General features: G+C 34.0%; 2 protein-coding genes across 9 annotated transcripts in view; one reads left to right on the top strand and one right to left on the bottom strand.

Annotated features, from left to right (window-relative positions):
- Positions 1–15,450, bottom strand: part of LOC309610562 (uncharacterized protein) — a 651,150-nt gene that overhangs the window by 467,150 nt on the left and 168,550 nt on the right. For 3 of the 4 annotated variants that reach the window (XR_014234009.1, XR_014234010.1, XR_014234011.1), the window contains one exon: positions 11,294–11,832. The exons of the other annotated variant lie outside the window; for it this stretch is intronic. The gene's annotated coding sequence lies outside the window, so the exon portion shown is untranslated. Of the gene's footprint in view, positions 1–11,293; positions 11,833–15,450 lie in introns of those variants that run through there. 4 annotated transcript variants of the gene reach the window in all.
- Positions 1–15,450, top strand: part of RBBP8 (RB binding protein 8, endonuclease) — an 82,941-nt gene that overhangs the window by 4,002 nt on the left and 63,489 nt on the right. For all 5 annotated transcript variants that reach the window (XM_082353538.1, XM_082353537.1, XM_082353536.1 and 2 more), the window contains one exon: positions 11,244–11,286. In XM_082353538.1, coding sequence (XP_082209664.1) covers positions 11,244–11,286 — 43 coding nt within the window. The remainder of the gene's footprint in view (positions 1–11,243; positions 11,287–15,450) is intronic.

Below are 15,450 nucleotides of genomic sequence, written 5' to 3'. Positions count from 1 at the left end.
GTAATCATAAGTTTGGTTTCTGTGTCTGTGAGTCTCTTTCTGTTTTGTAAATAAGTTCATTTGTATCATTTTTTTTGGATTCTACATGTAAGTGATATCATATTTGTCTTTGTCTGGCTTACTTCACTTAGTATGATAATCTCTAGGTCCATCCGTGTTGTTGCAAATGGCATTATTTCATTCTTTTTATGGCTGAGTAATATTCCATTGTATATATGTGCCACATCTTCTTTATCCATTCATCCGTCAATGGACATTAGGTGCTTCCATGTCTTGGCTATTGTAAACAGTGCTGCTATGAACATTGAGGTGCATGTATCTTTTCAAATAAGGGTTTTCTCCTGATATATGCCCAGGAGTGGGATTGCAGGATCATATGGTAACTCTTTTTAGTTGTTTAAGGAGCCTTCATACTGTTTTCATTTCCCTAATGATTAGTGATGTTAGCTTTTCATGTGCTTATTGGCCATTTGTGTATCTTTGGAGAAATGTCTATTCAAGTTCTTTGCCTGTTTTTTAATCATATTGGTTTTTGTTGTGGTTGAAGTTCTTTGTATATTCTGGATATTAATCTCTTACCTGATATATGGTTTGCAAGTATTTTCTCCCATTCTGTGAGTTGCTTCTTCACTCTGTTAATTGTGTCCTTTGATGCATAGAAGTTTTTAATATTGATATAGTCTAATTTATCTACTTTTTTCTTTTGTTGTCTGTATTTTTGGTATTATATCCAAGAAATCATTGCCAGATCCGTTGCCATTAAGTTTTGCCTTGTGTTTTCTTCTAAGAGTTTTATAGTTTTAGATCTTATGTTTAGGTCCTTGATCCATTATGAGGTGAATTTCGTATATGGTGTAAGGTAAGGGTATAACTTCATTCTTTTGCTGTGGATATCTAGTTTTCCAGCACCCTTTGTTGAAAAGACTGTCCTTTCCCCATTGAATGGTCTTGGCACCCTTCTCAAAAACCATTTTTTTGAGAAGGGGGCCAAGGCTCTATTCTAATTGGTCTGTATGTTTGTCTTTATGCCAGTACCATATTGTTTTGATTATTGTAGCTTTTTATTAAGTTTTGAAATCAGGAAATATGTGACTTCCAACTTTGTTCTTTTTCAAGATTGTCTTGGCTATTCGGAGTCCCTTGAGATTTCATATGAATTTTAGGACATATTTTCCTATTTCTGCAAAAAAACATCGTTGGGATTTCAATAGAGATTGCATTGCATCTGTAGATCACTTTGAGTAATGTTGACATCTTAACAATATTAAGTCTTCCAGTCCATGAACATAAGATGTCTTTCCTTTTTTAAATTTCTTTCAGTGATGTTTTGTAGTTTTCATCATACAAGTCTTTCATCTCCTTGGTTAAGCTTATTCCTTATTTTGTATTGGCTGCTCTTGGATGCTATTGTAAATGGGATTTTCTTAATTTCCTCTTCAGAGTGCACGTGGTTAACGTAAAGAAACGCCACTAATTTTTGTGTGTTGCTTTGTGTCCTACAACTTTGCTGAAAGTGTCTATTTCTTTCTTTTTTTTTTTTTTTTTTTTTTAAATGGGAATTATTTATTTATTTATGGCTGTGTTGGGTTTTCGTTTCTGTGCGAGGGCTTTCTCTAGTTGCGGCAAGTGGGAGCCACTCTTCATCGCAGCGCGCGGGCCTCTCACTATCGCGGCCTCTCTTGTTGCGGAGCACAGGCTCCAGACGCGCAGGCTCAGTAATTGTGGCTCACGGGCCTAGTTGCTCCGCGGCATGTGGGATCCTCCCAGACCAGGGCTCGAACCCGTGTCCCCTGCATTGGCAGGCAGATTCTCAACCACTGCGCCACCAGGGAAGCCCAAGTGTCTATTTCTTAATTGTAGTTTTTGAATTCTTAGCTGAGAAAAATATTAGAAACTCTTTAATTTTATTATGAAAGGTTGGAGTTCAACTACATCTACTACTTCACTTGCATCTGTTACTGCTCTATTATGCTCATTCTTTGGTAGATTATTCTGATGCATGTTACCATTAAAGCTCTCTTTCAGCATATTAGGATTGCTGATGCAGTCAGGGTACATTAGTGTTCGGTTAGAAATCCAGGTGTCAATGGAGTTATTATTGTTTTATCCATTTTTTTTTTTAATTTAAACTTTTTTTTCTAAAATTGTGAAAACACAAAATAAACAGCAAAAATTTACCCTCTTCTCCCCACACACAAACAGGTAACCACTTTTATTATCTTTTGTGTGTGTATTCTTCCATTTTTTTAAATTTAAAGTTTAAGACTTTTTAATTTTAGGAAATATTATACATTTATAAAAGTAAAGAGAATAGCATAATGAACTCCTATTTACCCATCAGGCAGCTTCAACCATTATCAGTACACAGCCAACCTTGTTTTACTTATGTTGCATTTGCATCTTTATCCCTCTTCCACTCAGTTATTTTGAACTTTCTGACATAATTTCATCTATAAATACTTCAATATATTCCAGTAGTCTTTTTTAACAAAAAAATGCCATTATTGCACTAACAAAACAAATTCTTTAATGTCATCTTATACCTATTAGATGATTGTGTTCAAATTTCCCCAGTTATCTGAAATGTCTTTTTATAGTTGGTTTGTTCCCATCTGTATCTAGAAGAATTCTCCATGTTGTGTTTGATTAATATATCTATTGATTATTTTCAGTGTAGTTTTAGTTTATATTTCCCTTATGAATGAGGTTAAGCATCTTTGCTTATGCTTGAGGGTGATTTGTATTTCTTTCTCAAGAACTGTTTATATACCTGATTATTCTTTGGTAGTTGGCCTTTTCCCTATCAATTGATAGGAGCTGTTTACATCTGAGGCAGATTAGTTCACTTCAAATATTTGAAAGTTTAGAAATTCAAATTTGTTGTTAGTGATAAAGATCTGATTTTTAAGTGACTGTGCTTGTGGTCATATGTTCAGGGACAAATAGGAGTATTTTACATTAATTCTGCTCTTCATTTGACTACACTGTTTTCCCCCAGAAAATGTAGTGTGAAACATTGAGGAAGTATTCTGAGTTTTAGAATTCACTTGCTTTTCATTCAGTGAGCAGTTATTGAATTATATGCTGGGAATGGTAGCAGTTGCTGAGAATACAACAGTGAAGAAGACACAGTAGGTTTTGGGGGCATTGTATTCATTCTCTTTAGGAAAATATTTATACAGTATAGTTATATAATGAAATGATAGCAAAAATAATCCAGATACAAGATATTCTGTCTTGTATAATGGCTACACTGATAATAACAATGTAATCAGCTACGTGCACTTTTAAAACTGCAAAGGAATAATAACATCTCCCAACTTCTGTTGAAGAGAAGCCATATCTTCCTCTTGGTTTATAATACTGTGACCCCAGCATGTAAGTTTACTAATAGGAATAGTTTCAAGTTTAAACTATTATAGGAGATATACACTATAAAAAAGCTTATTCTTTGTGACCTGGAGGTAAAGCAAATACAATATCTTCAAATGATTTAAATAGGACCAGATGTACTTGAGTTTTTATTAAACATTTAACAGAGAAGAATTAGCATTCTGCCATCTTCAAGTATAAGGTTAAATTCTTTATCCTTCAAATGATTACTTTCCGTTGTCTTATAACAAGACATTAAAATTTTAAGAAGATCATTAAAATTTTATTATGCAGAGTCCCTATCTTACTCATCTTTCTACCTGCATTTCCATAGGTAAAAGTGCTTGGCACATAGTAAGAAATTAGTAAATGGTATCTGAATGAATTGCATAGTTCAGCTGCATCAATGAAACATTTTCTTGAACATAAGTTTTTAAAATCCCATAATATATGAAAATCTCAAAGTTTTATATCTCTAAAACCCTGAAATGCTTTACTACCTATTTACTTTAAATTTTCATTTTTAGATGATACTGTAGAAAGTTGAGAAAAGAAAAATAAATCACCATTTTATAGGAATGGCATTTGTTTATTCTTTCCTAGTTTTAAAAGAAATGCATGTAGATTATTGTATTGTTGTGTTCAGTGTACATACTGTTTTATATGTGACTTATTTTTTTTATCACATTAGGATTTTTTTAAATTAATTAATTAATTTATTTATTTATTTTTTATAAATTTATTTATTTATTTTTGGCTGTGTTGGGTCTTCGTTTCTGTGCAAGGGCTTTCTCCAGTTGCGGCAAGTGGGGGCCACTCTTCATCGCAGTGCGCGGGCCTCTCACTATCGCGGCCTCTCTTGTTGCGGAGCACAGGCTCCAGACGCGCAGGCTCAGTAGTTGTGGCTCACGGGCTTAGTTGCTCCGTGGCATGTGGGATCCTCCCAGACCAGGGCTCGAACCCATGTCCCCTGCATTGGCAGGCAGATTCTCAACCACTGCGCCACCAGGGAAGCCCTAATTTATTTATTTATTTATTTATGGCTGTGTTGGGTCTTCGTTTCTGTGCGAGGGCTTTCTCTAGTTGTGGCAAGCGGGGGCTACTGTTCATCGCAGTGCACGGGCCTCTCACTATCGCGGCCTCTCTTGTTGCGGAGCACAGGCTCCAGACGCACAGGCTCAGCAATTGTGGCTCACGGGCCTAGTCGCTCTGCGGCATGTGGGATCCTCCCAGACCAGGGCTCGAACCTGTGTCCCCTGGATTGGCAGGCAGGTCCTCAACCACTGCGCCACCAGGGAAGCCCTATGTGACTTATTTTTGTGGTTATTTCATTACTTAACCAAACTGCTTGTTTTTCATAATCTTCATTTTAGAATTTTTAGGCATACCCATTTAAAACTGGGACAGTTTTATTTTTTAGGCTCCTAATTTAACAGGGATAAAGTATTTGGCAGCTTTCTTCCTCATGTTCATTGGTGTTTCAGGGTCTTCAGGAGACCTCTATGATGAGGAAGCATCAAGAAAATAAATAACATATTGTTTGATAAGAACAACATGCCATTCATCAGATTATAGAACATATAAGACTCACAAATATTACATAATGGATAATTTTTTTTTAAAGTGTGTACTCCTCGTGGCCATACTCTTAGTAGCCATCACACTCTCAGGAGCATTAGTTTATATACATGGAAAAACTTTAAGGGAGGAATACAGCAGTTGTGTTGATGATTTTGATTAATATATATGTGCTTTATGAATGGTAGGTATTGGATATATGTTTCAGGTGATGAGATAAGATAACTTCCGGCATATTATAATATATTGATCAGGCTACTTTTACCAATTTCAAAATCACTTACAGATTCTTCAGTTTTAAGTGATTGCGCATTATTTTTTAAAAATTAGTATGTTATTTAAAAACATTTTGGTTGGGCCCAGGCAAATTTGTTGAAAGGAAAACTTTTTTGACAGTCCCTTGTCAATGTGTTCCAGATAGTTCCATATAAAATTAGATCCTGTGACTCTGTGATAGCATCAAAGACATGCCTAAAGGGTACTTAATTTTTTTTTTTTTTTTTAAGTAGAGGATCCACTTGGAGAAACCAGTATAAGAGACTATTTGAAAGACGTCAAACATGGACTTGTCCAGACTTTGCAGGTTTTGAAGTATATATAGGAATCAAAATTCAGTCATTGCTTTTAAAACTTCATGACAGGTTAAAAAAAAAAAAAAAAAAGGAAAAGAAAAGATACGAAGGTAGTACTTGAGTTACATAATTTTTCTTAGATACGCATAAGAACTTAAATGCATCTGAACTTGTTTGGATACAATTTTTTTTTTTTTGCTTTTAAAATCCCTTTCAGTATCAGGTTTATTATTAAAAAGCACAGGTAATAAGATGGAATTTAGAATATTTTTCAGAATGTCACCATTTTAATAAATGGTTTTTGTCCATGCTATGGTTTACCATCAACATCTCATCTAGTAGTATTTTCTATATCTGGTAAATAAGGTAATCAATTTCATAGAAAACTAGGCAGATTTTTGAGGACAGAGTTGGAGCCCCATTGAAGAAACGGAAAGTAAAGAGGCTCTAATATGACAGGATAAATATTTTTTGATTCAGTTTTGGATTGCTCCATTTATTTTCTTAGATGTTTCATCAAAAATTCCAAAAAGATAACATTCATATTAAGACTACACAAATTAGCAATGAAAGGAGTTGCAAGTAATTTTGGTCCATAACATCAGTGTCCTACTCATTAAGAAAGGCTAGTCATCAGGAAAATGCAAATCAAAACCACAATGAGATATCACCTCACACCTGTCAGAATGGATATCATCAAAAAGAACACAAATAAGAAATGTTGGCGAGGATGTGAAGAAAAGGGAACCGTCATACACTGTTGGTGGGAATATAAATTGTTGCAGCCTCTGTGGAAAAAAGTATGAAGGTTGCTTAAAAAACTGAAAATAGAACTGCCATATATGACCCAGCCATTGTACTCCTGGGTATATATCCGAAAAAAAACAAAAACACTAATTCGAAAAGATACATGCACCTCAATGTTCATAGCAGCATTATTTGCAATTGCCAAGATATGGAAGCAACCTAAGTGTTCATCAACAGATGAATGGATAAAGATGTGGTGTGTATATGTACTCAGCCATTTAAAAAAAAAAAAAAGAATGGACTACTACTCAGCCATAAAAAAAGAAATTTTGCCATTTGCAGTAACATGGGTGGACGTAGAGGGTATTATGCCAAGTGAAATAGAGAAAGACAAATACTGTATGATGTCACTTATATGTGGAATCTAAAAAAATACAACAAACTAGTAAATATAACAAAAAAGAAGCAGACTCACTCAGACTCAGATACAGAGAACAAACTAGTGGTTATCAGTGGGGAAAGGGAAGTGGGGGGCAATATAGGTAGGAGATTAGGAGGTATAAACTATTAGGTATAAAATAAGCTACAAGGATAGGGACTTCCCCAGCAATCCAGTGGTTAAGACTCCACACTCCCATTGCATGGGGCTTGGGTTCGATCCCTCGTCCGGGAACTGAGATCCCACATGCTGCACAGTGCGGCCAAAAAAAAAAAAAAAAAGGATATATACAACACGGGAAATATAGCCAATATTTTGTAACAACTATAAATGGAGTGTAACCTTTAAAAATTGGGAATCACTATATTGTACACCTGTAACAATATCAACTATATTGTCAATAAAAAAAAGAGTACTATCATTAACTCTCACATGTTATTTTCCATTTGTGTTAACATAAATTCGATAATATCCACAAAAAATTAATTTACCCATTTTGAGATAATTAAATCTTAAGAGTAAACTAAGCACACCTTAAATATGGCTGCATCTCATAAAGGCAAGTGTCTTTACTTTGGAGTTGAAATAATTGATTTGGCAGTTACAGAAATACTAGTAGTTGTGTTTTTGGTAGAAGCTTAATTATTTGAGCTATATATAAAGCCACTATTTATCAAGAAAAGTGTTATTAGGCTTACAATTTATAATTCAGAATCATAAATAACTTGTACAGTGACAGTACATACATATATGGTTTGTTCTGGGTAGTGAACAAGAATGAGTAAAAATTAACATAGCAATGATTTTTATTTTGATTATCACAAATTGAATTCTTGGCTTATTTCTGAATTCTTATGTAAAGTTGTTTCTTGTATTATGTGACTACACACATGGGCCCTTAATTGTTTCATTTCTTTCAAAATTCACATACACGTTATAAGGTTAATTGTAGTGCAGCGCTTTTGGTCTTTTGAGCGCTGTTTCCTCATTAGGTGTCTCAGGTTGCCAGTGTTACAATCCTAAATACTTTTTTGAACAGACTACCTGTTCATACAGGAGCTGCATTGTTGTATAGCCTCATTCCTTCCGATGGGTGTGGAGCAGGATTAAAGCACACTTTATAGGGGTTCTAATTGTGGATGCCTAATTGACTTGATGAATGGCAAATGCTAAAATTTAAACACACATACATACACATACACACATAAACCTGTTTCAGGGCTGATCTGCATGACAGAACAAATGCCTCACAGGTGTTGAATGCTTACAAGATAAAAGAGTAGTCTTTACATATTTCCCAAGAATTTTCTTTTGAAGTTTATAAGGATTTTCTATCTCATTGTTTCTTTTCTTAAAATGGTTTATGGCAATAATCCATTTCATCTTGGGTGCACTTTTCACTTCTAAAGGCAGACCTGAGTTTTAGAGTCGGCCAAAATTAAAAAACAAGAAAATCTAACAGCAAGTAAATTTTCACACACTTTGGGAAGGGTAAAAGAGAGTGAAAAACTGCTGACTCTAGTCTTTGGCCTAGTAGGGTCACAAGTTCTTTTCTTAATTCTTCAAGAATGATTTGATGCTTTACTAAGTACTTTAAAGGTCTTGTGAGTTTGTCATCATTACCTGAAAAAGAAGGAAGCTTCTCCAGCTACGAACTTGACAGATGGAAAAGATTTTTTTAAAAATCAGAAGATCACACCAGTTTTTAACAGTGAAAAAATAATGTTTCCCTTTATTATAATAATTTGTATTTTAACAGTATTCCAACTCTTTTTTTTTTTTAATCTTATTTATTTATTTATTTATTTTTGGTTGTGTTGGGTCTTCGTTTCTGTGCGAGGGCTTTCTCTAGTTGCGGCAAGTGGGGGCCACTCTTCATCGCGGTGCGCGGGCCTCTCACTGTCGTGGCCTCTCTTGTTGCGGAGCACAGGCTCCAGACGCGCAGGCTCAGTAATTGTGGCTCACGGGCTTAGTTACTCCGTGGCATGTGGGATCTTCCCAGACCAGGGCTTGAACCTGTGTCCCCTGCATTGGCAGGCAGATTCTCAACCACTGCGCCACCAGGGAAGCCCTATTCCAACTCTTAGGGCAAATATTTTTACATAATTTTTTTTTTAGTTTTCATTTGAGCTTATTGTAGATTCACACTGTAGTATATACCCTTTATCCAGTTCACCCCAGTGGTAACATCTTGTATAACTATAGTATAATAGTACAACTTAGAAATTGACATTGATACAATCTATCAATCTTATTTAGATTCTGTTACTTTTACATGCCCTCATTTGTGTGTGTGTTTTAATTCACTAACATGTGTTGATCCCTGTGACTACCAAGGGTCCTTAAAGCTACTCTTTTAAGTCCCCAACCACCTTCCTCCCACCTCAACCCCTCCAGCTTCTGGCCACCCATAATCTGGTCTCCATCTCTATAATTTTGTCATTTTAAGAATGTTATGTATGTGGAATCACATACGGTGTACTTTTTGGGTTGGTTTTTTTTTCCAACTCAGCATAATTCCCTTGTAGTCCATCCAGGTTGTTGCATATTTTAATACTTCTTTTCTTTTTATTGCTGAGTAGTACATGTGGTACAAGGATGTACCACAGTTTTGTTTCATTTTGTTTTTTTTTAACAGTTCACTCATTGAAGGACGTTTGGGTTGTTTCTGTTTTTGGCTGTTATGAATAAAGCTGCTGTGAACATTTGATTACAGGTTTATTCATAACATTTTATTTATTCAAATTATAGGCCATAGAAATGAGGGTAAATGTATCATATCAGTTGGACATTTCCTAGAGGTGAAATTTGAGATATAGGGCAAAAGTATAACTAAAAAATTCTCCAGGGCCTTTATTTTTCTATAATAACTGGATTTCCTGGCATTAAATCCTTACCTCTTGGGCAATAAGAAAAGGTGACTTCCCATTAGTATCTATATGACTTTTAATTTCATCCCTAGTCAGCACCATGGAGGGGGAGATTGTGGAGAAATGTATAGGTCTGTTTTCTAAAACTCTTACTTAGCTAAATGATGTTGTTCAGACAGATAATGAAAAATCCTGTTCTTAGAAGTGACAAATTTATTAATGTTTCTATACAAATTATATGGAAAGCTTTTCTAAATGTATAACTTACTAGAAGCCATAAACTACCAAAGACAGTCAATCTTTAATTTTTCATAAATTAGTTAACTAATAACCATTTATTGGGGATTAACTATGCCCCAAATAAAAGAAATTCTTAAGTAGATATAGAATTTTTAAACTTTCTAGGCACTATTTTTAAAAGTAAATATAATATCCACAAGTGGGAAAATTGTAGAATAGTAAAAAGATTGGTTTAGGAATCTGAAAATGTAAACACAGAAGTTTTTCCCCCCTTTTAATAATCACATTGCAGAAAATAGCATAGAGAAAATAGAGAACCAAATAGTTTAGTGTTGCTAAATAGACTTATTCTTTTTTACTTAATGATTTTAATAGCTGTGTATTATTCTGTCTAGTGGTTACATCATATTTTACTTAAACTCGTCCCTATTTTAAGCATTTTATATTTCAATACATTGTTCAATATTCTTTGTGACTATCAGTTTCTCTGTAGTTTGGATTATATTCTTAGGTTAGAATCCAAGATGTGGGATATTGATGAAAAAGAGTCCCATTATATATCACTAACTTGCTTTCCAAAAGAACTGTGCTAATTTATAATACCTCCTGCAAAGCATGGCAGTGTAGTTTTACAACACTTTTATCAACACTGGGTATTAAAATTTTTATAATTTTGCTAAGTAATTTTTTGGGTTTGGATTTATATTGCTAGTGGTGTTGGATGTATTTTCATGTTTGTTTAATGGTGGGTTTTCTCCTTTTAATTATTGTTTGTGAGACTGAGGAATGTCACTCTTATTTTGTTCATATCCTCTCTTGCAGTCTCAATGCTTATCAGCCTGCTTTCTTAACAATAATTACCCAAGTCCCATAGGCAGTGGTCTTCTATTTTGTATCAGACGCAATTAAAATTAAAAATACATATAACACATGTAATACATATCTTGAGCTAAAAACAGTAGTGCCTTATGTTAAGTACTTTTTTGTAAGCAGTTGTGTTCCTAGTCCAGGACTTCCTGACACAATCTATTTTAATCCCAGAAGATTTGAGCCTGCATAAGCACTATTGCTGTTAGCAAAATACATAGGCTATGCCAGAACATAAACCTTCATTTATAGTGAACTTCTAGTTATATGCTTGCCCATGCTATTAGGAAGTAACTCACTTTAGGTGGAGAAAATTTCATTCTATTTGGCTGTCATACAATAGACTAAGAGCAATAATGTTGCAAATACTCTTTTGTGACCTAAGGGTGCAAGTGAGGGAAATACACTCTTCAAACTAATGGAACCTGGCTCATTGTTCAGAGGCCAGGCTCAAGTAACTTAATAGTGTAGCATTAGATTCATAAAGAAACTTAGATTAACTGCTTTCGAAATGATAAAATGTATAAATAAAATACTGAGGATTTTTTTCTTTTTCAGGTTTACAAGTAAAAGTAACCAAACTGAAAAAGGAACGAATTTTGTAAGTATCAGCATATATAACACTGATGTCTTATTTATAAAGTAATTGATATTGATGTCCTATTTGAATTCAATGTTTTATTTATAAGGAAGTTAGCTTTACTTAGTGTGGACCTTGTGTAGTTGACAGCGAGTTATTCAAAATTCTAAAGGAAAAAGAATAATTTTGAATATAACCTTAGTTAATATTTGCATATATTTATATTTTAACATAATTTTAATATGTGTATAATCTTTTTCCTTAAAATATTTATTAAGATGGACACTGATCTATAAATCATTTTGATCTGTTAGTGGCATTTTTTTCTCAACTATGATTAATACCTGGAATTTAAGATGCTACAAGATGGGGAGCAGGATAAGTCTGGGATTTCTAACTCATATAAGAAATGGGAACTAAATGGATATTCTGAGACCCCTTTTAACATTTGAAATTACCAGCAGTTCCCCTGAATTGTTTTGGTTATTAAGCCCAGAATCAGATCTGACTTTCTAAGTCAGGAGCAGATTTTACTCGTGGTTCTTTAGACCTTCTGCATTCAGGAATCTGAAACAGACGGCATAATAGAGTATTATTACTCATAACAAAAATTAATATCATTGTGACCAATAATAATTGCATTTGCTTTACAGTATATACCAATAGGTCTCAGTTCCTTCATATTCCTAAAGCTTCCAAGACTGTAACCAGAAGCTGGAGTTACCAACCACTCATCAAAACACACCTCACTATTTTTTCTATTATAATCTGAAAACAGAAATTGTGAAGTTTTCCATTACACCTGTAAAGTCATGTTTGGAAGATGACCTAGATACAGAAATGAGAAATCATAAATTTTTAAAACAGTTTTTTTGAAGAATAATTTTATGATTCTTAATTACTGACACTTTCAAATGCTTTGCATGTTGAAAAGGTACCTGTTCCTACCTTAAAGGTGTCATTTAAACATTTAAGTTTAGGATGTATATCTTATTAGTAGATCATATTTTCTTACTGTGAGACCAAAAAAACACCAGAAGTGACTTTTATGGTAAAGAAGATGTATCCTTTCATATAGAAGGCCCAAAGTAGGGAGATCCTAGGACTGGTTATCACTTATTTCTGTCTTTCTTCTCTGCCATCTTTAGTGTTCAGACTTGCCCTGTTAGTCTTGACTCACTGCAGTATGGCAAGCTGGCTGTCATCATTCTAGTTATCACTTGCACAACATCTTTGTGTCCTTTTATTTTTACTAATTATAAAAGTTTGTCAGAAGCAGCCCCCAGCAGACTTCCTCTAACTCATTGATGATGTTCATTCCTAAATAATAACTGGCAAAGAGAATTGAATTAACATGATTGGCTTACACTAATTCTGACACTACTTTATATGTATTCTAGAATTAAGTGAATAAGTAAATATATTGTTGATAAGGAGGCTTTTCCTCAGTGGTGAAATTTTTTTTGAGTGGTTTGAGATTAAAAATTATGAAATACACTTATTCATTCTATTGTTTTCATCTTCACCTTTGTTTATAGCCCAGCTAGTGATGGTTGCTACAAGCATTGTTAATCAGCAGATGAGTATGTACTATCAGTGACTTGGTATGCTCATTTAACACGTACCACACTAAATAGCTAATTACTGTTTGTTGGAGTTATTCTACAAATCTCCTCTTTTATATATAATAATACTGTATAGGAATTCTTGTTCCCTCTTACCATTATAATACCCAAAGTATAATATTTTGGAGTTGATCAGTAGTTAGACAGTGAGCTCTTTATATTGTACCTTGGTTCAGTGTAGGAAGTAGATGACCTTGTAAATCCTAGATTAACAACCATTGATTAGAATGACATCCTTTAGAATCAAAATGTTGGTCAGTTTTTAGAAACATTGTGTTTGCTATTTGATTTTACATTTTAAACTACATTCACTAAATGTTTTTGAAGGAGTTTAGTTTTATTAAAAATGGATCCTTCTTGTAGACCTAGTAATTTTATTTTCTAAAATGTTACTATTTTAAATGATAGATTTATAGCTATAAAATAATATTTCCTCTTAGCTAGAATCAGAATCATTTCCCTGCAGATTGAATGATTAGACATAGTTAGAAATGATCTAGGGCCTTCCTGGTGATCCAGTGGTTAAGAATCCGCCTTCCAATGCAGGGGACGCGGGTTCATTCCCTGGTCGGGGAACTAAGATCCCACATGCCGTGGGGCAACTAAGTTCGTGCACCGCAGCTACTGAGCCCACACACCACAACTAGAGAGCCCACATGCCACAACTAAGACCCAATGCAGCCAAAAATAATAAAAATAAATAAAAAATTTTTTAAAAGATCTAGATTTGCTTATAACAAACGTACTTTTTTTTAACTGAGACTTTTTATACAAAATGTATTTCTCCATACCTCTAACCAAACAACTGCATGAAAAACCTTCTTTAATTCGTAAATGACTGTTGAATATTACTTTCTCAAAGATCACGTAAAACATTTCTGAATCTTAAAGAATGGAAATACAGCTGGTTGGTTGTTCAGTAGGTGATAATAATGGTTTACTTCACTGTATAGTTCTCAGTCATTTGATCCTCTTAGCAACCTTTTAATATATATTGTAATTACTCTGTACCTGCCTACCTTAGGTAGCCTGGGGTTACGCATTTTGGAAGCATGGCTAAGTAACTAAATCTCCTGAGTAATCAGAGAATTAAAGGGATGCTTTATTTTGTAGAGGATAGGTCATTGCATTGTGGGACCAGGAACTCGGATTTGCCTGTATGACCATAACTCTCCTTTCCAAGTATATTTTATGATAGACAGTCAGGGTACAGTAACAGGAGGTCTGGTCTCCATATTGTTAGAATAGCTTTATTTGTGAGATATCTCAGTCCTAGGGATTCCCACCTGGAAGAAGCAATTAGAAAAGAAATCAATAACTGTACTATATTTGTCTATCACTTAATTGCTTCAGACCTGTGTTTTGATGATAGTTGTCTCTGCACATGACTAATGCTCCACTTTTACACAGGTTCATTTACAGAATTACACATGTATCAATAGAAATGTTGACTGTTGAATTTTTGTTGAATACTCCCAAAATAGGATGAGTGAAAACCTAGTGCTGCTTCTGAATTAAATACATTTTCTAGAAGTATTAGAAAATTTTTTTATTATTAGCTTCAGCTATCTATTACTTCCAAAATTTCATATATATATACACATGCTACCAGAACAATATTTGTTGTATAGTAGGAGGCCACTCTTAGATGTATTGGCTTTTCATTCAATATCAAATATTCAATCAGTATATAAGAAGTACCCTCGTATTGGTATCTGACATTTTGACTTAGTTGTTTTGCTCGTCTCTTTTGTTGCCAGTGATATTACATTCTACGTTTTAGCAATTTTGACACAGTCATTTGGACATCTTTTTGTGGCAGACTGATTTGTCACCTTTATTTGATTTGATATTTCAGACCCTTGAGAGGGCTGGGGAAAGATATTTGAACCACGGTATTCTATATTTTCAGATTCCAGATTACACAGAGAATCCTGATTCAATTTCTAATGGGTTTTCATAGAATTAAATTATATGCATACTTTATATAGGTGATTGTTTGAAATATAATGATGAAGAGGTAAAATATGGCACAACCTTGGAAAGTAACCAGGTAGTTTACTAGAAGAAAATTTTAGGTGTCTTTCTTTTTTCCTGACTAAAATCAAAATGGTAATTACTTAAATAGAACTTACTGTGTGCCAGTACTGTTCTGTATGCTGTATATTCATTAGTACTTAGTCCTTGCAAATGTCTCATGAAGTAGATACTACTAATGTATCCACATTTTTTGAGGCACAGAGAGTTTAGATTACTTGCACCAGCTCACACAGCTGGTACGTGACAGCTGAGATTCAAACCTAGGCTTCAGGATGTAGGGTTTGTGTACTTCTACTTCACAGTAAACCCTGGCTTAAAAGTAATACCAGGTAAAAGTTTAAGCAACACAAAAATTAGTAAAATAGAAAGTATAAATCCCTCATAATTGGAATAGGAATGATATGAGTGGAGTTACCTATTTACATTATTGAATGTAGATAAAATAATTAAAATAACAGTAAGTGTACTTTTTTTTTTAAATTAATTTATTTATTTATTTTTAAATTTTTTTATTTTTGGC

The sequence above is a fragment of the Balaenoptera borealis genome (genome assembly GCF_965194805.1).
Source record: "Balaenoptera borealis genome assembly, chromosome: 14".
In the NCBI taxonomy this organism is placed as follows: domain Eukaryota; kingdom Metazoa; phylum Chordata; class Mammalia; order Artiodactyla; family Balaenopteridae; genus Balaenoptera; species Balaenoptera borealis.
This window is presented reverse-complemented; position numbering and strand designations above follow the sequence as displayed.